This window comes from Myxine glutinosa, chromosome 14 (genome assembly GCF_964187855.1).
Source record: "Myxine glutinosa chromosome 14, kmMyxGlut1.1, whole genome shotgun sequence".
NCBI lineage: Eukaryota > Metazoa > Chordata > Myxini > Myxiniformes > Myxinidae > Myxine > Myxine glutinosa.
The window spans coordinates 8702379-8723480 of NC_136274.1; the positions used below are offsets into that span (position 1 = coordinate 8702379).

At 46.2% G+C, this 21102-nt stretch overlaps 1 protein-coding gene across 2 annotated transcripts in view; it reads left to right on the forward strand.

Annotated features, from left to right (window-relative positions):
• LOC137439411 (active breakpoint cluster region-related protein) overlaps positions 1–21102 on the forward strand; it is a 258208-nt gene that overhangs the window by 139036 nt on the left and 98070 nt on the right. For both annotated transcript variants that reach the window (XM_078768302.1, XM_068135138.2), the window contains exons 3-4: positions 2268–2372; positions 17397–17582. In XM_078768302.1, coding sequence (XP_078624428.1) covers positions 2268–2372; positions 17397–17582 — 291 coding nt within the window. The remainder of the gene's footprint in view (positions 1–2267; positions 2373–17396; positions 17583–21102) is intronic.

The window sequence follows — 21102 nt, forward strand, 5'->3', positions numbered from 1 at the left end:
GATCCTCAGGTAGTTATGGATTCTGGCATGCGATACCTTTAGGCAGGTTTGATGAGATTGATCCTCAGGTAGTTGTGGATTCTGGCATGTGATACCTTTAGGCAGGTTTGCTGAGATTGATCCTCAGGTAGTTGTGGATTCTGGCATGTGATACCTTCAGGCAGGTTTGATGAAATTGATCCTCAGGTAGTTGTGGATTCTGGCATGCGATACCTTTCGGCAGGTTTGCTGAGATTGATCCTCAGGTCGTTGTGGATTCTGGCATGTGATACCTTCAGGCAGGTTTGATGAAATTGATCCTCAGGTAGTTGTGGGTTCTGGCATGCGATACCTTTAGGCAGGTTTGATGAGATTGATCCTCAGGTAGTTATGGATTCTGGCATGTGATACCTTTAGGCAGGTTTGATGAGATTGATCCTCAGATAGTTGTGGATTCTGGCATGCGATACCTTCAGGCAGGTTTGATGAGATTGATCCTCAGGTAGTTATTGATTCTGGCATGTGATACCTTTAGGCAGGTTTGATGAGATTGATCCTCAGGTAGTTATGGATTCTGTCATGTGATACCTTTTGGCAGGTTTTATGAGATTGATCCTCAGATAGTTGTGGATTCTGGCATGCGATACCTTTAGGCAGGTTTGATGAGATTGATCCTCAGGTAGTTATGGATTCTGGCATGTGATACCTTTAGGCAGGTTTGATGAGATTGATCCTCAGGTAGTTATGGATTCTGGCATGTGATACCTTTAGGCAGGTTTGATGAGATTGATCCTCAGGTAGTTATGGATTCTGGCATGCGATACCTTTAGGCATGTTTTATGAGATTGATCCTCAGGTAGTTATGGATTCTGGCATGTGATACCTTCAGGCAGGTTTGATGAGATTGATCCTCAGGTAGTTGTGGATTCTGGCATGTGATACCTTTAGGCAGGTTTGATGAGATTGATCCTCAGATAGTTGTGGATTCTGTCATGTGATACGTTTAGGCAGGTTTGCTGAGATTTATCCTCAGGTAGTTATGGATTCTGTCATGTGATACCTTTAGGCAGGTTTGATGAGATTGATCCTCAGGTAGTTATGGATTCTGGCATGTGATACCTTTAGGCAGGTTTGCTGAGATTTATCCTCAGGTAGTTATGGATTCTGTCATGTGATACCTTGAGGCAGGTTTGATGAGATTGATCCTCAGGTAGTTATGGATTCTGGCATGTGATACCTTTAGGCAGGTTTGATGAGATTGATCCTCAGGTAGTTATGGATTCTGGCATGCGATACCTTAAGGCAGGTTTGCTGAGATTTATCCTCAGGTAGTTGTGGATTCTGGCATGTGATACCTTTAGGCAGGTTTGATGAGATTGATACTCATGGAGTTGTGGATTCTGGCATGCGATACCTTTAGGCAGGTTTGCTGAGATTTATCCTCAGGTATTTGTGGATTCTGGCATGCGATACCTTTAGGCAGGTTTGATGAGATTGATACTCATGGAGTTGTGGATTCTGGCATGCGATACCTTTAGGCAGGTTTGCCTTCCTTGACCAAGGAGTCATACAAGTGGTTGGAATTGGATCAGCTCTTAGTTTTGTCGGTCAAATCGTATTTTCCAAATGCCTCATTCTTCTCTTGTAGAAATTCCGTTGCATCTTCATCTTATCGACCTCCCCCTTCTACCTTGCTGCCTTGCCTCTTCACCTTTTCATACCTGCCATTGATTGTCATGCTCCCTGGTAGTCCTTTCTCCTCTTTTTTCTTCGTCTTCTTCTTCGTGGTGGTAAAGGGTATTTGTTGCCAGAAATTCTCATTTATTACGCTCACACGTGATCCTTGTGGTGATGAAGAGTTAAATGTCTTGGAGACGACTCGACTACCAGAACACGTGCGCCCTCTGCAGGCCTTTGTGAGTGAGTTCATCGCCCTGCTCTAGGTTTGCCACCATTAAAATTATTTTTTACAGAAAAGTAAAACGTTGTAGGCAGGTGTGTGTGTGTGTGTGTGTGCGTGTGTGTGTGTGTGTGTGTGTGTGTGTGTGTGTGTGTGTGTGTGTGCGTGCGCGTGTGTGCGTGCGCGTGTGTGCGTGTGCGTGTGTGTCTGTATAGAAAGGCAGGGGTCGGCGGATGGATTGTATAGATGTAAGAAAGAAATAGTACATGGGAATGAAGATGTAATGAGACAGGCAGATGAAAGGCAGAAATGGACAGAACGGTTTAAGCAATTTTGGAATTGTTGTTTTTTACTGGAAAATAAATCGTAAATGGCATTCTGTTGACAGGCTGTTCGTGACTCCGATAAGGGTTTGGAGATGAGAAAGTGGGTCCTGTCTGGAATCCTGACGAGCGAGGAAACTTATCTATCGCATCTGGAAGCTCTCCTCCTGGTAAGAACCTGCTCGGTTGCACCTTGCATTCCACACAGATAAAGACAACGCAAAATGACACGTTATCACGACCACTTTCAAGCTCAGTTGTGTCCAGGTTTTCCCATTCCTTCCCTTGAGTATTTGGAATAGGTTTATTATTTGTGGGAAATGGTGCAAGGTCAACCAAAGTAGCATTACATGTTTGTTTGTTAACTCAACTGGACTACTACCGTCCAGTTGAGTTCATCACATACTGAACCCTCCGGCGTCCGTCGTCTGTCGCCGTCGTCGTCTGTCGTCTGTCGTCCGTTAACTTTTCGACGTTAACACTCCGGCGTCCACAAATATCAACCGGTTCTGATCAAACTTGACATGCAGCATCCTTACCCCAAGGACCAGGTTGGTATTACATTTCAGCCCGATCCGTTGAAAAATGGCGGACGTAGGCGACCATTTTGTTTTTGGTCATGAAAACGACGTTAACACCCTAGCGTCCACAAATATTAACAGATTTTGATCAAACTTAGAATGTTTAACCCTTACCACACAAGGTAGGTTGCTATCGCATTCCAACCCGATCCGTCACAAAATGGCCACCATAGGCTGGCATATTTTTTCAGCTCCGAAACGACGTTAACAATCTAGCGTCCACATATATTGACGAATTTTCATCAAACTTGGCATGTGAGACCCGACCTACTTTAAAGTTGTCCAGTCAGTTCAGTTGAGTTCTGCTTCCCTGGAAGCTCTAGTTTTTATACAGGGTGAGGGTTCTTGGAAGAGCTCGAACACCTAATGGATCAGGACGCAACAAATATAAGCAACAGAAGAGAGAGAGAGGGGATGGGGGTAGCTGATGGGGGTACCACCAACAGCGTTGGGGATGTTTGGATAAATAATGGGTGTGGGGAGGAATGAGGAGTAGGGGATGACGCATGGGGGGGACAAGATGGATACAGAAGCAAACTCTCAGGAAGGAGAAACTGGAAATTTGGAAGGAGGTGGGCCTGGTGGGGAGGGAGGAGGGTTAACTGAGTGAGAAAAGATGATGGTGTTGGATTGGGGACGATCTGAAATGGTGGTGAACAGCTGTCTTGAAGACCTGGAGGGAATAATGAGATTGAAGAGAGCATGGAAGTTGTTTCCACAGTTAGGGAAAAAGAAGAATAAATGAGTGGAGGTGATCAGTGATCCTGGATTTAAGTATTTTCACCAGAAGGCAAAGGGTGCAAGACGAGAAAGGGGATGGTAGGAGACAGAGAGACCACCGACCTGTCTGCGATGGGAAATGACAGACCCATAGACTCAGCTTCATCACGGGATATTACAATAGGCTTGAATGCCTTGGTTTCCACAGCATCAAGCTGAGCAAGATGTGAGGCAGGAGAGCCAGTCTAGAGGGGAGAGCAGTACTCCATCAAGCTGTGGATGAGGCCTTGTAGGTGGATAGGGGTTCAGGTGTGCCAAGGGAGGAATTTGTGTGATGGTGGATGCCCATTCGGCAGCTGGCTATGGAGGCCAACTTTTTAAATGTTTTCCCAAGAAAGATCATGACTGAACTTCCTCAAGAGGATTGTTAAGAAAGTAGATTGGACTGTTTGCCAGACCTTTCGGAGAGAGTGAAAGTGAGAGTTTGAGATTGTTCAGGATTTTAAAACATTCCATGTGTTTGACCAGATTGTGATTTTTTTTTTTTCAAGATCTGAAGAGAGGGAAGACGCTGCACCTTGCCTGTCTGAAAGATGAGGGATGTCACGGGAGAGAGTGGAGTCATCAGAAAATAGATAAAGAGGACTTTTCAGCGAGTCAGAGAGATTGCTTATGAAGATCAGGATCAGGAATAGGACTGGGCCCAGAACACTGCATTGGGGCACTTTAGCCTTAGCAGGGAGCGGAGATGAAAGGATGATATATGTCTAGAGAGAAGGCCCTGATGTCATTGTCTGACATTGAGGGCCTCCATCCATTGTTGGGAGAGTAGAAGCAGCATGTCCAATGTGGTGTGACCTGGTCTGAAACCAAATTGGTGATCTGAGATGAGGCTGTTGGAGAAAAGGAATGATTTTATGTCAACTGCGATGATGGATTCCATGACCTTGCTGATGATTGGGGGTAAGCCAATTGGTCTGTAGTTGAGCGGACCCGTTTTTTCACCTTTTATGTAATGCAGTGAAGTTGTCTGATTTCTGAGCAGATGGAAGATGACCTTGAGCAAAAGAGAGGGTGAAGAGAACAGAGAGAGGGAGTGAAAGAGCGGAAGAACAGGATTTTAGGACCCATGGGCTGATGCCGTCAGGTCCAGTTGCAGAATCAGAGTCGAGGGTTGAGAGAAACTTGTCCACCTTCTCAGGTGTAAAAGACACAGAGTTCAGGAGCAGTTGTGTATGACCGAGTACGGTTGTTACAGAGAGCGAGGGGTTGGGACACAAGATTTGGAAGCAGACATAATTGAGGCATTCGGCCTTCCGATTCAGCCTTCCCATGCTGCCATTTGAACAGAGAGAGGGATGTAATGGGGAGCATATTCCGGAGACAGACTCAGCAAGGCACCATGATCAGGTTTTAGAGGAGGGAGACAAGTTTGAAAATTTATTTTTGAGGTTGGACAGATGTTGTTTTCTGGCTCTCCTGAGAGTGGACATACACTTGTTGCAGACTTTGTGGACTGATTTGAGATTGCTTTCGGTCAGATTAGCCTTCCAGGAAGAGTAGGCAAGTTGTTTCAGAGCAACTGCCTCACCACAAGATTCAGTGTACCATCGGGCAGGAAGAAAGAAGAAAGAAAGAGGAAAGATTCTGTTAAACATGTGATGTCCGATTTATCTGCTGCGGCCTGGATTGAGAGATCTGTCAGGTTGGAGGTGAGACCTCAGATGTTTGAGGTGCACACAGTTCAGGAAGGGAGGAGGCATTTGCAGGTTGCAGGTCTGGGGACCAAGGGAGGGGAGCAAGGTAAAAATGGGGCAGGGTGAGGGGGGGGGGAGATTTGAGGGGTGGGGTGAGGGGGAGGTGTGAGGAGGGATGCAGAAAGGGGGGTACATGAAGCTTTGATGGGGTGTAGGTGAGTGGGGGGTAGGAGATGGGAGTGCAGGTATTGAGCAGAAGGAGGGGACATGAAGGATAGAGAATCCGATTCCAAATTCCCAAATTGGACAAACAAATAAAGGTCATGCGATGGGAGGTAAGAATTTTTTTTGTTAAAGGCACGGAGGAATGTGGTGCCGTACGTTCGGGAGGAGGGTTGGTGTACCATGTGCTTAGCTGACGGTCAGTTTTGGAAAATAATCTACGTGAAGAAGAAGAAGAATAGATCTTGGTGAAGAAGAAGAACATGTGGGGTACTCCTGATGGAGAAATAAGGAAAGTGAAGCATTTAAAAATGTTGAAGGAATAAGTGTTTTTATTCAATGAAGGTTCAGTTTGAGATACAGTATTGAGAAAAAGGAAGAAATTAAAATAGAGTGCAGGACATACAAGCAGAAGGAAATTCATGTGGAATGAGATTGTTGTGGAGTGGAAAAATCGGTTTTTTTGTTTATTTCCTTCGATTTTTCTGAAGCGAGGATTTCCCCAAGTTATTATTACTATTATTACTATCATTATTATTATTACACAGATGTCCTCAACGAGCCTCAGCCAATGAAGAGATGAGAAATGTTCGTCGCTGGTGGAAATTTCCAATTATTGTTTTAAAAAGTTTACAAAACATTGTTCTGAAACTTTACATCTCGCGTGTATCTGGCATCACACCGCGTAGCATCCACGTGATGCAAACACAAAAGTGATTTTATTTTTTCCTTTTTAAACTCTAAGCTTCTTGCTTCAAACCAATTCAATGTACGTGGATTCCTCTTCAGGAATAACTTTCCTTATTTTCCTAAATTGTTTGTCTGATACTCCCTGAGTGACTTGTACATCCATAAGCCGGCAATGGCCTAATGAATGGAATACCCGCAGTCCTCACTTTATTTTTGGTTTCTGGACAATAGAAGTAATTTGCATTGTTTGGACTAAACATGATTACCACATTTATCATCCATGATAAATGATCAGGTGATGCCCACACATGGAGACCAGCATGAAGTCCATCTTTGGGGGATTATGGTGTTGGACAAGGTCCACAACTGTGCCAGGGATCAACCACAGGATGTGATAGGTTTTGCCAGATAATCTTTTGAGGAAGACCTTGGGGCTGTCAAAATTACTTTGGTAGACGATGATGTTCTTTTCGTGCAAGACCAGATTTTCTCAGGTATGTGTGTGGCTGCATCTTAACTATTCCTGGACTTTTGCAAATCGGTCCGGGATATTGTCGAAGGAGAGGGTAAGCGGTAGTCAATCTCAGTATACCTTGCTTATAGTCGATCCATAACATAATTGGTACCAGATCATTGGCTTGAATCGGCAATTGAAGACGATTTTATGATTATTTTACTACTTTGGTGCATTGACAAAATCAACCGGCCATGTGTGGAGCAGACCTGATAGCAAATAACCAGATGAGGCCTTCGTGCATAAAGATGTTCATCACACTGTGTGAAATACTAGCAATAGTCCCATAAATATCAACCAATCGTGTTCATTGAAGAGTCAGGACCTCCGTTAATATTGAAATCCGTACTGGTAAAAACAACTTGTTCAGTATTGAAACACAAGAAAAACATTCAAAATGACAGATTTTTAAATAGAGTGATGAAGCCTATCTGCCGTTCTTGTCTATTTGGCTTGTACTTTGATATCTTGCTAACTGATGGTAGGAAGTTTATTGAGGACATGTAGAAGTGTGGAGATAATTAAATTGAAGGCCTGAGAGCTGACGTCATTAAAGGTACTACTACAATCACTACCAGTGATGAAGCACGATGATTGACGTGATGAAGCCATTGCTGTGGTTATTAGGAAGGAAATCCTCAACTGGCAAATCTCTGTGAGAAATAATGATGGCAGGCTGGGGATTATAGGGATGAAATATATTGTTGCACGAACACTGGACGGACTCGATGTCAATGTCGCATGAGACCGGCAAACGTCCGTGCTGGGATGTACTACTCCTGTGAAAGGCCGTCTTGATGCCAATTTAAGGGTTATAAATTTGGAGGACCCGCAGGTCTCAGCGGATGTACCACGTGTCTCTAAGGCCATGATGCCTAGTACGAAAATAATACATATACAGTCATACCCCGTTTTACGCCATTTCGACCTACGTCAAATCCGACTTTACGCCACTCTTCTAGAGTAAATTTCAGTTCAGCGAACGTCATTATGTGCGACTTTACGTCACTCCTACATCATCATCTCCTTTATCTCGAAGGAGGAGAAGACCATGCCAGGCTACAAAGTCGCGAAGGAGCGGCTGACGCTAATGCTTGGGGGTAATTGCACCGGCGACTTCAAGCTGAAGCCGCTCTTGGTGTATCTTGGTGTATCATGTGTGTGAGTATGAGGATGAGCTTCAGGCGCAAATGAGGAATTGAATGAGGATCTTTGGAATGAACTTGGTGAAATGAGGCATTGGTCGAGAATGGTTGTGTGTGTGAGAATCTGGTTATCGTTGAACATGGTGAAATGAGGCAATGGTCTGGGATGACCGGAGAAAGTGTATGAGTGGTGTATTGAGGACATGTGTAATGGTGTTGAGTGATTGACTTGCATGGGGTGCAAGTGGATAAATGGAGAGAATACTTGGTGTGTGGGAATAAATGGTGTGTGGAGTGAGTAGTGTGGATTGAGTGGTGTGGAGTGCATGGTGCGAAGGAGTGGATGGGGGAGGATGGACCCCTTCACGAATACCCAGGGAGGGTAGTTTAAAGTTAGGTAGAGGGAGTAGGTAAATTGTTTGGAAATTGACATCTGTGGTGCAGGGAGTAGCAAGTTGTTGTTGATGCATATCCTTGTAAAGAACCGATCGACGTGTGCATGTGCACATGTGCATGGATTTGCAAATGCCTGCCTGTACGTCGTCGTTTCTGCATATATCGCATCGTCCAAAAATAAAGAAGCAAGAAACTTCGGCCGCTCGAGGAAAGACGGGGCACGCCTACGACTCGGAGGCGAGCGTCGATCCCCGGGGTGGCCGGGTTCACGGAACCCTGAGCACGTTCGTTCGTCACAGATGACACGACACGACCACCGGTGAAACTGCTCGGACACGTTGTGTAAAGCACGCCGTGGTGAAGCGGGCCGCGGAGCCACTCGGCACACAAGCGAGCTCACGGTCGACACGTCCGTGCCGGTCACCCCGTTCGAGGAGAAGACCCGAGCGATAGAAAACAACGGAGGGACTCCCGACGGGGAGCGGCAAAGATTCAGGGCGAAGCCGCAGCCTCCTCCAGTTATTTACTCTAGTTTTACGGTGTTTGTCTTCATTTTAAGGCATTTTAAAGACATTACGCCCGGTTTACGTCAAAAACCGAGTTACGTCACGGCTTATGGAACCAATTAATGACGTAGGCCGGGGTATTACTGTATAAGCCTTTATATTACAGTATTAGCAGAAGACGTGGTAAAAATACCACGTCAAAAAAGCCACAGCGTATTATTATATAGAAAGAAGAAGAAGAGAAGATCGGATACCCTCCTCCCGGAGAAGCAAAGTTCGCGACAAGATCGGACACTGTTGCCCAGCACACTAATGCGCGAAGACTGCATGATGCGAAGAGCCGGCCCAGCATGGATAATGAGTGCTGGCACACTCCCTCCCCCTGGATAAGCAAAGTTGTCATTATTAGCGATGTAAACGTCGATGACGACAGGGACGGAAAAATCTAAGAGTGGTTTGCACCTTGGGACAACATCCCATGTCTGACTGGGGGGAGGCATGGAGGGTTAGTGGGGTTGGAGGCCATTGGGGAAAAAGCCTCGAGCTCTATAAGAATGGACCCCGCCCCCAACTCCTTTGATGCCTTAGCATATTATTATATAGAAAACTATCCTTTCTAAGGGAGGACCTGGACACGCACTCACACGTATTCACACAGATGAGGGAAGGCTTTTTAAAAGTAAAGTGTCATTGAAGGACGGCACAAAGAGGATCAGAGCAGGGCCATACCGCCCAGAGATAGCATCAAAGGACTTCTCCAACACCAATCAGCATTCCTGGCAAAAGAGTGCAGTCGGGCACCACAGAGCTCCAGCGCCAGCGAGCATCTCCAGAAAAAGAAAGGTTCTCCTGCGCCGATATCCTTCTCACTCCCATTTGCCCCCATCACCCCATATCTTCTGCCACCCACGTGATGTGGCATGTCACTGAGAAGGTGTCTTCCCACCGTCTGCTCAATCGTAGGACGCCAGCTGGTCCAGCCAATAGCAACATGTCATGTTGCGATGCATGGCCAATTGGGAGCTGTGTTTCTGCCTTAGCAGGATGATCCTCCCGAGGCCCTGACTAGAAGATGACATTGACGACCCCATCGGTGACATCATGCTCTCGGGCCTGCACACATGCCGGATGGAGGGAGAGAAGGGAATGATATTAACGAGGAGCAAAGGAATGGAGACAATAAATGGAAAACAAGCATACTCGACTTTGCCGATAGCAGGTAGGCCCCGACTTAACCTGGGAGACAAATTAAACGATTCAACACATCAGGACACGGTTGGTAAAGAAAACCCGATGAAAAACACGAACAGCAAAAGAGAAATATACACAAAGAATTAAGTTAAGCACCCCCCCCGTTTTTTTACAACCTCGCACATTACAAGTTTGTTGTCGTCAAAACAGTGTAATATACCCATGATATTGCTATATTTTCTGGAGAAGTGATATTATGGTCACATAAAAACATAACAATCATGCCGTTTTCAATATTTTATTCTGAATAATTTAAGGTGAAATTTTTTGGGAATTTTAGGCATATTTTCACCTCAATTTAAGTATGGAGCTATAGGTCCATCACGGACAGTGTGGATGACGTTTATGTTTTCTAACGTACAGTCATTGTTCTGAGAAGACCTCTAGCGATCTTTGCGTCAATAACGTGTGTAGGACCCACGTGATCGGATCACTGACTCAACCAATCACATTTTTTCACTTTGATCACTCAATTTCATCAATGGATAATTGCTAATGTCATACCAATCATTATTTGATCTCACATACCTTAGAATATATGCCAATGTATACATATACACAAAGAATATATATTAGGGGGTGCTTACCTTAATTCGTTGTGTAGGGGTGCTTAACTTAATTCTTTGTGTATATAAACGAAACGGTAAAACACAATGTAAATGGTCGGTAGAACTTAGCTTTAGAAGAACTGTTAGGAGAGCGAGCCAATCAGTTGCACACATGCACCGATCCCTGAACCGGAAGTCCCAGGATGACCTGTGGCCTGTGGGGGTGACCTCATATAAATGTAGCTTGGGGGGGGGGGGGGGGTCCCCATACTCTACCTCATTTGACCCTCGTCACTTCAGACTAAAGGACATAAATCGACGTCCTTAACCTTGATAACCTCGAGCGCAAACAACACCAACTTCCATTGGCCTATAATCACAGGAAACTTTACATAAACACGAATTTCTTGATACATGTGAACATGATCTATCCCACGTGAGCACATGGACTATGCTAAGGCCTTACATTTTGATAACTACACCTGCACCCTTCACACCTAATCATATGTTAAAATCAGGTCATCTACCTGTAAGGATGTTGAGTTGAGGGTGGTGGGCATTATTTTCATTAAATCTTCGTGATTATTACCTTCACCACCGAAGGTTAATGGACGTTGTGTTTTCACCCCTGTCTGCCTGTCTGTTTGTCTCTGTGAACAAGATATCTCAAAAAGTTGCGGTGGACGGATTCGGACAAAATTTGGTGGACCAGTTGTGTGTGTCTGACAAGGACGAAATTATTAGATTTTGGTGAAGATCTGAATATGGATCCGGATACGAGAATTATTTCATTTCTAAGTGATTCTTCACCATTGAGAATGAATGATCGTTTTAAGGCCATTTTCCCTGCTAGAGCGGGGGTTAGCCTTGCGGGCCCCATGATCAATCATGGTTCCCTGTTTGAGGCAATGTTTTTATGGCCGGATGCCCTTCCTGACGCCAACCCTTGGTCACGCTCTTACGATGCGCAGGGATACGGTGTACCTATTCTAATCCGGGGTCCACACCGGGATCATTCATCCCAGCAAGCTGGTACTCAATTTGCCGACCTCGGAAGGATGACAGGCTGAGTCAACCCCCCTGGTGTTAATTCAGCGATCGACCGGGATTCGAACCCAGGATCCTAGGATCCCAAGTCAGCACCCTAACCGCTAAGCCAACACCAGGCCAACTAACCAATTCTTCACCATTGAGAGATCGGGCCAAAAACGATACATAGCGGGATATCTCAAAATGGTATGGATGGATTCGGGCAAAATTTGGTGGAGAGGTTGGGTGTGTGACAAGGACGAAATGATTAGATTTTGGTGAAGATCTGAATATGGATTCAGATACGAGAATTATTTAATTTTTAAAGTGGAGTCTCGCGAGATCTCGGAGACGGTGGGAGGGATTTTCGAAGCTCCACACGGTCTCCACGTTTTTCGAAGTTAAGTCTGTTCACAATTGTATTTTGTCGAAACTGTATTTATCTTTCGATGTGTGAAGTTATTGTGTGCAACTTTGGTTGTTTCTCGGTGTTTATCTTTCATAAATTGATCGTCTGTTTGCCGTGTCGCGAGCAAGGCCTTTGCCGCGTCGCAAACGATTTGAAATCGAAGTTAAGTGATAGTTCCCATTTGTATTTTCGTTAAAACTGTATTTATTTATGGTGTTGTACGTATATTGTGTCCCGACGAAGATTTTTCGGTGCAAATCTTTCATACCTGTATTGAAAATCGTGTTAATTCGTGTCGTGTCTTGAGGCCTTGTACAGTGTACACTGTACAACCTTGAGGCTTTGTTTTTCTCTCAGCGGTCCGTCGTTTGTGATCCAATAACTTTCGTTCTCTGTATTCCCAGTCTTTTCACCCATAGCCTACTTCCTTGTGTAAATCCCAACTAAAAAAAAAAAAAAAAAAAAACATTTCCTTCTCTGTTCTCATTCGTTTATTCATTCTTATTCGTTCGTTCGTTCTTCGACCACGTGTTTCTCCCCCATTTCCCCAGATAGTTTTCACTGTTATTAACCTTCAATGTTTACACTTTCCCCTCAAGTTATGTATTCCGTCATATTTTATAACACCTTTTTCTTCTTCTTCTTTAAAAGGCTGCTTTCGACTTGCTCACCAAATCAATTCATCCCCAAAAAAATATCCATCTCCTATAGTGCCTTTTTTCTACATTCCCTAAACTCTCCTGCACTCCATCCTCCATCCAGCTTCCGAAAACGTATTTTTAACTCGAAGGTCACAAGAAACTCATTTTGCAATAAATGTTCGTTTCCCATAAATCGTACACTTTCTAAAATCCAATCTCACCCCTCCCCTCCAAATCTTCCCCATCACCCATCCCTTTCAAATCTTCCCCATCACCCATCCCTTTCAAATCTCCCCCCTTACCCCCTCCCTCCTAAACTACCCCCTCACCCCTCCCCGCCAAGACGCCCCCTCGCCCCTCCCCTCCTAGACTTCTGCCTCACCCCTCCCCTCCAATTCTCCCCCATATCCCATCCCTTTCAAATCCCTCCCCTTGTCCCTTCCCTCCCAAACTCCCCCCTCACCCCTCCCCTTCAAATCTCCCCACCCTCATTGCTTCTCAATTCCCCCCCCCTCTCACTCCCCCTCCTCAAAGCGTCCTCCCCGCTTCTTCCCCCTTCCAACTCTCACCTCCATCTCCCCCAACCTTCTGCCTCGCTCTTCCCCCTCCTCAAATAACACCTCATTGTGCCTCACCCAATCACCATCAAACCTTTTGTCCGCCCCATCCTTCCCTTTCTCCGAGCTATTCTGAAATCTCTGACACACCTTCAACAGCTCTCCCTACCTCTTCCACCTCTTCCACATCTTACCCTACCCCTCCTCCCCCCTGTTCTGTATCTGATGCTCCCCCTTCCTCTTCATTAACGGTATGGACCTCAAACATCCGGGGCCTTCGTTCAAACTTAACTGATCTCTCCATACAGGTTGCTTCTGTCAAACCAGACGTGATCTGCTTAACAGAAACTTTCCTCCTTTATGATGTCTCTGATTCCTTAGTATCTCTCCCGGGCTACTCCCTCCTCCGGTATGATAGACCTGAGCCTCGTCCTGGAGGCGGGGTTGCTATCTTTATCAAAAACTCTCTTCCTCACTCGCCCTGCACTGCACTCTCTCCACCTCACCCCCAGGAATACCTATGGCTACGGCTTCCCCTTCGCTCCCACCTCTTGTTCATATGTGTGTTGTACCGTCCACCAAACAGTAATGACTCCATCTACATCTCGCTGTCTGATAATATGGACCAACTTCTATCTACTCATCCCAACTCTCTCTTCCTCATATGTGGTGATTTCAACTGTCATCATGCCAGTTGGCTGGGTGTGGGTACCTCTCTCACCAGCCATGGCTCCTCAGCAAAGGACTTCTGCGACTCACTGGGACTGACACAATCTGTCAATTTCCCGACCCGGATCTCAGTCAACGGAACATCTTCTCTTCTGGACTTGGTTATGACTAACTTCCCTGAAAATGTCTGCTGCTCTTCTTCTGCTCCAATCGGATCATCTGATCATGTCCTTGTTAAAGTGGACATCTCTCTGACCATCCTCAGGGAGCCTGCTCAGCGTCGACGAGTCTGGCATTTCACTCAGGCCAACTGGCACGGTCTTCAAGCAGCCATCAATCATCTGGACTGGTCTCCCATCTCTACCACCTCTGACATCAACTCATCCTGGGAATTCTTCCAAAGTAAATTGCTCTCTCTCATGCACAGATTTATCCCATCTCGCCTTCAGTTGTCATACCCTTCCTCCCGTCCATGGTACACGGAATCTTGTGGTGAGGCTGTTGCCCAGAAACAACTTGCCTTCGTCTCCTGGAAAGCAAATCCAACGGAAGGAAATCTCATTTCCTTTCACAAAGCCCGAAACAAGTGTGTGTCCACCCTCAGGAGAGCCAGGAAACAATATCTCTCCGTTCTCAAGACCGAACTCTCTTATCTGTCTCCCTCTTCCAAATCCTGGTGGCGTCTGGTCAAATCCGTTTCTGGTGTTTGTTCCCCCTCCATCCCCTCCCTTACCTCAAACGGCGACACAGCTGACTCCGCACGTGAAAAAGCTGAATGCCTCAACTCTGTGCTTGCCTCTAAATCTTGTGTCCCAAACCCATCCCTCTCTGTACCCACCATACCCAGTCGTACCCTGCTGCTCCTGGACTCCGTGTCCTTTCCTCCTGACAAGGTGGAAAAGTTTCTGTCAACCCTCGACTCTGATTCTGCAACTGGACCCGACGGCATCAGCCCACGGGTCCTAAAATCCTGCTCTGCTGCTCTATCTCACCCTCTCTCTGTTCTCTTCACCATCTCTTTTGCTCAAGGTCAACTGCCATCTGCTTGGAAATCAGCCAACATCACCGCTTTGCACAAAAAGGTGCAAAAACAGATCCTAGCAACTACAGACCAATCAGCCTTCTCCCAATTATCAGCAAAGTCATGGAATCCATCATTGCTTCGGATATGAAATCTTTCCTCTTCTCCAATGGCTTGATCTCTGATCATAAATTTGGTTTCAGACCAGGTCACTCTACTCTGGACATGCTGCTTCTGCTGTCTCAACAATGGATGGAGGTCCTCAATGCCAAACAGGAAATTAGAGCTGTCTCCCTCGACATATCACGTGCCTTCGACACGGTCTGGCACCCCGCTCTGCTCACCAAACTCTCCTCCTTTGGTATCCATGGAAATCTCCACGCATGGCTGGCGGACTTCCTCTCTAGTCGTCGTCAACGTGTGGCCCTGAATGGGTTTCTCTCATCTCCTCTTCCTGTTCAGGCTGGAGTTCCCCAAGGCAGTGTTCTGGGCCCCGTGCTTTTTCTGGTCTTCATCAATGATCTCTCTGACTCTCTTGAAAATCCTCTCTATCTCTTTGCTGATGACTCCACTCTCTGCCGCTCCATTCCTCTTCCCTCAGATCGGCAGTCTGCAGCCTCCTCACTCTCTGAAGACTTGGACAAAATCACAGACTGGTCAAACAAGTGGAACATGTCTTTCAATCCTGACAAATCTCACACTCTTACTATGTCTTTCCGAAAAGATCGACTGGACATTGGACAACCCTCCCATCTACTTTCTCAACAATCCTCTCCAAGAAGTTCTGTCGCTCAAGCTTTTGGGTCTCACTATCTGCCATGATCTTTCTTGGGAAAACCACATTTACAAGCTGGCCTCCAAAGCCAGTCGCCGACTGGGCATCCTCCGTCGTGCGAAGTCCTTCCTCGGCACACCTGAGCTCCTCACCACATACAAGGCTTTCATCCGCAGCTCAATGGAATACTGTTCTCCCCTATGGGCCGGTGCTCCTGCCTCACACCTAGCTCGGCTTCACGCTGTTGAAACCAAAGCTTTCAGAATTATTGGAATCTCCCGCGATGAAGCTATCTCTGAGGGCCTTTCACTCACTCACCGCAGGCAGGTAGGTGGTCTTTCTGTCTTCTACCGACTCCTCTCCGGCCTTGCACCCCCAGCTCTCTCTGTGCTCTGTCCCCCAAATATTCCTACAGGTCGCACAAGATCTGCCAGCAACCCTCTGATGGTTAAACTGCTGAAATCTCGGCTCTCTGCTCACCTTCACTCTTTCATTCCTCTTTTCTCCCGCCTCTGGAACAAACTCCCTCACTCCCTTCAATCCCACTCCTCCCTCCAGGTCTTTAAAACAGCTGTTCACCACCATCTCTTATCTTCCCCCATCCAAAACCTTGATCTTTTCTACCCCCGCTAATTCACCCCAGATCCACCTTGTTTGAAATTCCAACTTCTTTCCTGGAAGTCCTGGCAGTGTCCATATGTTTTATACCTCTCCCACCGCCCCCTTCCCATGCCCCCCCCCCAAAGCCCTCTCCCTCTCACAGATCTCTCGATGTCTCCATGTCTCTCGGTCCCTGCTCTCAAATGTTGTGTTTGTGTCCTTCCCCCTCTCTCCCCATCTTGTCTACCGCTCCCGATGTTATATGTTTTATGTGTCGGTTTGTCTTTCTGTGTGATTAATGTTCGCTCTTTCACGAGCCTCGATCTTGTATACAAAAAAAAAGAAAAAAAAGTGATTCTTCACCATTGAGAGATCGGGCCAAAAACGATACATAGCGGGATATCTCAAAATGGTATGGATGGATTTGGACGAAATTTGGTGGAGAGGATGGGTGTGTGACCAGGACGAAATGATTAGATTTTGGTGAAGATATGAATATGGATTCAGATACGAGAATTATTTAATTTCTAAGTGATTCTTCACCATTGAGAGATAGGGTGAAAAGCGATATATATATATATATATATAACATGCTATTTCAAAAAGTTATGGACGAGTTTTGACAAAAGTTGGTGGACGAGTTGGTTAGACGACAAGAACAAGCAAATTAGATTTTGGTTCAGGTCTAGATCCAGATCTGGCCTATCGGTGGGATACAACAGGTAAACCGTTCAGCCTTATGGAGGTATGCTCCGTCAACCAGCGCCGTTCTAGTTAAATATTTTTCATCGCGACCTGAACTTCCCTCTCATAAAACAACTACTTTCAAGTTACCTTCTGATATTTAACTCGACTCTGAGCTTGTGACAGCAATGTGGGGGTGATATTCGGCCACGATGGGGTTCCAGTAAGTATTTATTTTATTTCTCAGTATTAAAGCAACAAAGGCCCCCATGTGTATTTAATTTAAACCATCAGATGAGACAGGTATCGATTTACAGCAGTAGATTTGTTTGGATGTTTTCAGTTTGTGAAGAACAAGGAACCTTTTTGTGGTGGAATGGAACAAGGTGCTGAGTTTTAAGCTTTAGGTGGTTTCACAACTCCCACTTTGCTTTGTACTTTGCAATTACCTTTATTATTTTTGTGTTGATTATATTTGTTAGATGAGGGAGCTGTTTTCATAAGCAAACTTCTGAACCAAACTCCCTGCTCACCTCCAGCCAATGAAGCCATTGAGAGCGGCGGCTACAACGTCCCAACCCGTGATCAGCGTGCAGCAGGTGGACATAATTTTCTTCCGGGTGCCTGAACTTTATCAGGTGCACCGTGAGTTCTACCAAGCATTACAGCCTCGAGTACAGCAATGGATTCACAGCCAATGTGTGGGAGATCTTTTTCAGAAGCTGGTAAGCCACTCGCTCTATCATGTTCCAACTGCATCGTGAGGTTAATTGTCTTGTTCCATCGCCATGTTGGGGTCAAGGTGCCCGCAATCGGTCATTAACATTCATATGGTTGTGTTTATCCCTTTACAGCTTCGTACTCGGCAGCTCGCAGCGGTCAGAGCAGGAATACCTGATTTGGCAAGGTTAACTGACGTATCATGGTGTACACTTTCAAAAGGTACCATGGGATCTTTAATTCTTTAATATCCACAAACAATAGCGAGCAGATAAGATGGTAGGCTTAACATCCCTCCTCTAAAGTACTGTGTCCAAATTGATGCAACAACCTGTCTGCGAATCGGCAGGCCGTAGGTGTACATCCGGGGCAGGAAGCAACTCCAAACTAGGCATCTCAAAGGTGAGTCACCACCTCTGAGCTGTCCTGTCGGCCCATAAGGTGATCAAGATGGAAGTTTTTTTTTATTTTTTATTTTTTTGTTTGTTTGCAAGATCGAGGCTCGTGAAAGAGCTAACATTAATCACAAAAAAAAAAAAAGCCCCGACATAAAACATATAATAAGGGGAGCAGTAGACAAGATGGGGACTGAGGGGGAAGCACACAAGCACAACATTTGAGAGCAGGGACATCAGGAGATCTCTGGGAGGGAGAGGGATTGAGGGGAGGAGGCATGGGAAGGGGTGGGTGGGAGAGGTATAAAACACATGGACACTGCAAGGACTTCCAGGAAAGAAGTTGGTATTTCAAAAAAGTGGATCTGGGGTGAATTAGCGAGGGTAGAAAAGATCAAGGTTTTGGATGGGGGAAGATAAGAGATGGTGGTGAACAGCTGTTTTAAAGACCTGGAGGGAGGAGTTGGATTGAAGAGATTGAGGGAGTTTGTTCCAGAGGCAGGAGAAAAGAGGAATGAAAGAGTGAAGGTGAGCAGAGAGTCTTGAATTTGGCAGTTTCACCATGAGAGGGTTGCTGGCAGATCTTGTGCGACCTGCAGGAATATTTGGGGGACAGATCACAGACAAAGCTGGGGGAGCTAGGCCGGATACGAGTCGGTCGAAGACAGAAAGACCGCCTACCTGCCTGCGGTGAGTGAGTGAAAGGCCCTCACAATCAGCTTCATTGTGGGAGATTCCAATGATTCTGAAAGCTTTGGTTTCAACAGCGTGGAGCCGAGCTAGGTGTGAGACAGGTGCACCAGCCCAGAGGGGAGAGCAGTATTCCATTGAGCTGTGGATGAAAGCCTTGTATGTGGTGAAGAGCTCAGGTGTGCCAAGGAAGGACTTTGCAAGACGGAGGATGCCCAGTCGGCGACTGGCTTTGGAGGCGAGCTTTGAAATGTGGTTTTCCCAGGAAAGATCATGGCAGATAGTGACTCAAAAGTTTGAGTGACAGAACTTCTTGGAGAGGATTGTTGAGAAAGTAGATGGGAGGGTTGTCCAGTCGGTCTTTTCGGAGAGAGATCGTAAGAGTGTGAGATTTGTCAGGATTGAAAGACATGTTCCACTTGTTTGACCAGTCGTCTGTACAGAGTGAGGAGGCTGCAGACTGCCGATCTGAGGGATGAGGAATGGAGCGGCAGAGAGTGGAGTTATCAGCAAAGAGATAGAGGATTTTCCAGAGATTCGGTCACCATTGATGAAGACAGGGCCCAGAATCAGACCAGAAAAAACACAGGGCCCAGAACACCGCCTTGAGGAATTCCAGCCTGGACAGGATTTGGAGATTAGAGAAATCCATTCAAGGCCACACGTTGACTACGACCAGAGAGAAAGTCCGCAAGCCATGCGTGGAGATTTCTATGGATAACATAGGAGGATCGTTTGGTGAGCAGAGCGGGGTGCCAGACTATCGAAGGCACGTCATATGTCAAGGGAGACAGCTCTGATTTCCTGTTTGGCATTGAGGACCTCCATCCATTTTTGAGACAGCAGAAGCAGCATGTCCAGAGAAGAATGACCTGGTCTGAATCCAAATTGATGATCAGAGATCAAGCCATTGGAGAAGAGGACGTCTTTGATATCCGAAGCAATGATGGATTCCATGACTTTGCTGATAATTGGGATCAGGCTGATTGGTCTGTAGTTGCAAGGATCTGTTTTTGCACCTTTTTTGTGTAAAGCTGTAATGTTGGCTGATTTCCAAGCTGACGGCAGATAACCTTCAGCAAAAGAGAGGATGAAGAGAACAGAGAGAGGGTGATATAGAGCGGCAAAGCAGGATTTTAGGACCTGTGGGCTGATGCTGTCTGGTTCAGTTGCAGAATCAGAGTCGAGGTTTAACAAAAACTTCTCCATCTTATCAGGAGAGAAGGACACAGAGTCCAGGAGCAGCTGGGTTCGACTGAGTAAGTTGGGAACAGAGAGAGACGGGTTTGGGACACAAGATTTAGAGGCAAACACAGAGTTGAGGCATTCAGCTTTTTCACTTGCGGTGTCAGCTGTGTATCCATTTGAGGTAAGGGAGGGGATGCAAGGGGAACAAACACCAGAAACAGATTTGATCAGACGCCACCAAGATTTGGAGGAGGGAGACAGGTTTCAGAGTTCAGTCTTGAGAGTGGAGAGGTCGTGTTGCCTGGCTCTGCTGAGGGTAGACACACACGTGTTCCGAGCTTTATGAAAGGAACTGAGATTTCCTTCATTTGGATTAGCCTTCCAAGAGGTGAAGGCAAGTTGCTTCATGGCAACTGCCTCACCACAAGCTTCATTGTACCAAGGACGGGAGGAAGGGTACGACAACTGAAGACGAGATGGGATAAATCTGTACATGAGAGAGCGCAGTTTACTTTGGAATAATTCCCAGGAAGAGTTGATGTCAGAGGCGGTAGAGATGGGAGACCAGTCCAGATGATTGATGGCTGCTTGAAGACCGTGCCAGTCGGCCTGAGTGAAATGCCAGACTCGTCGGCGTTGAGGAGGGTTTTTTTTTTTTTTTTTTTTAATGTATACTGAATCGAGGCTCGTGAAAGAGCTAACATTTATTCCACAAACAAATCAACCAGACAAACAAAACATACAAAAAGAGGGAGCGGAAGACAAGATGGGGAGAGGAGGGGAAGCACACAAACACAACACCTGAGAGCAGGGAGAAGCACGGGAGGGAGAGGGCCTGGGGGGAGGAGGCGTGGGAAGGGGGGGGGGGGAAGGGTCTCTGAGAAAGGGTCTCTGCGAAGGGGAGGGTCTCTGAGAATGGCCAGAGAGATATCCACTTTAAGAAGGAAATTATCAGAAGAACCGATTGGAGCAGAAGAAGAGTAGCAGACATTTGCAGGGAAGTTAGTCATAACCAAGTCGAGAAGAAAATATACTCCAATACTCCATTGACTGAGATCCGGGTCGGGAAGTTGACAATGTGTCAGTCCCAGTGAGTCGCAGAAGTCCTTTGCTGAGGTGCCATGGCTGGTGAGAGAGGAACCTACACCCAGCCAGCTGGAATGATGACAGTTGAAGTCGCCACATATGATGAAGAGAGAGTTGGGATGAGTGGATAGAAGTTGGTCAATGTTGTCAGACAGGGAGATGTAAA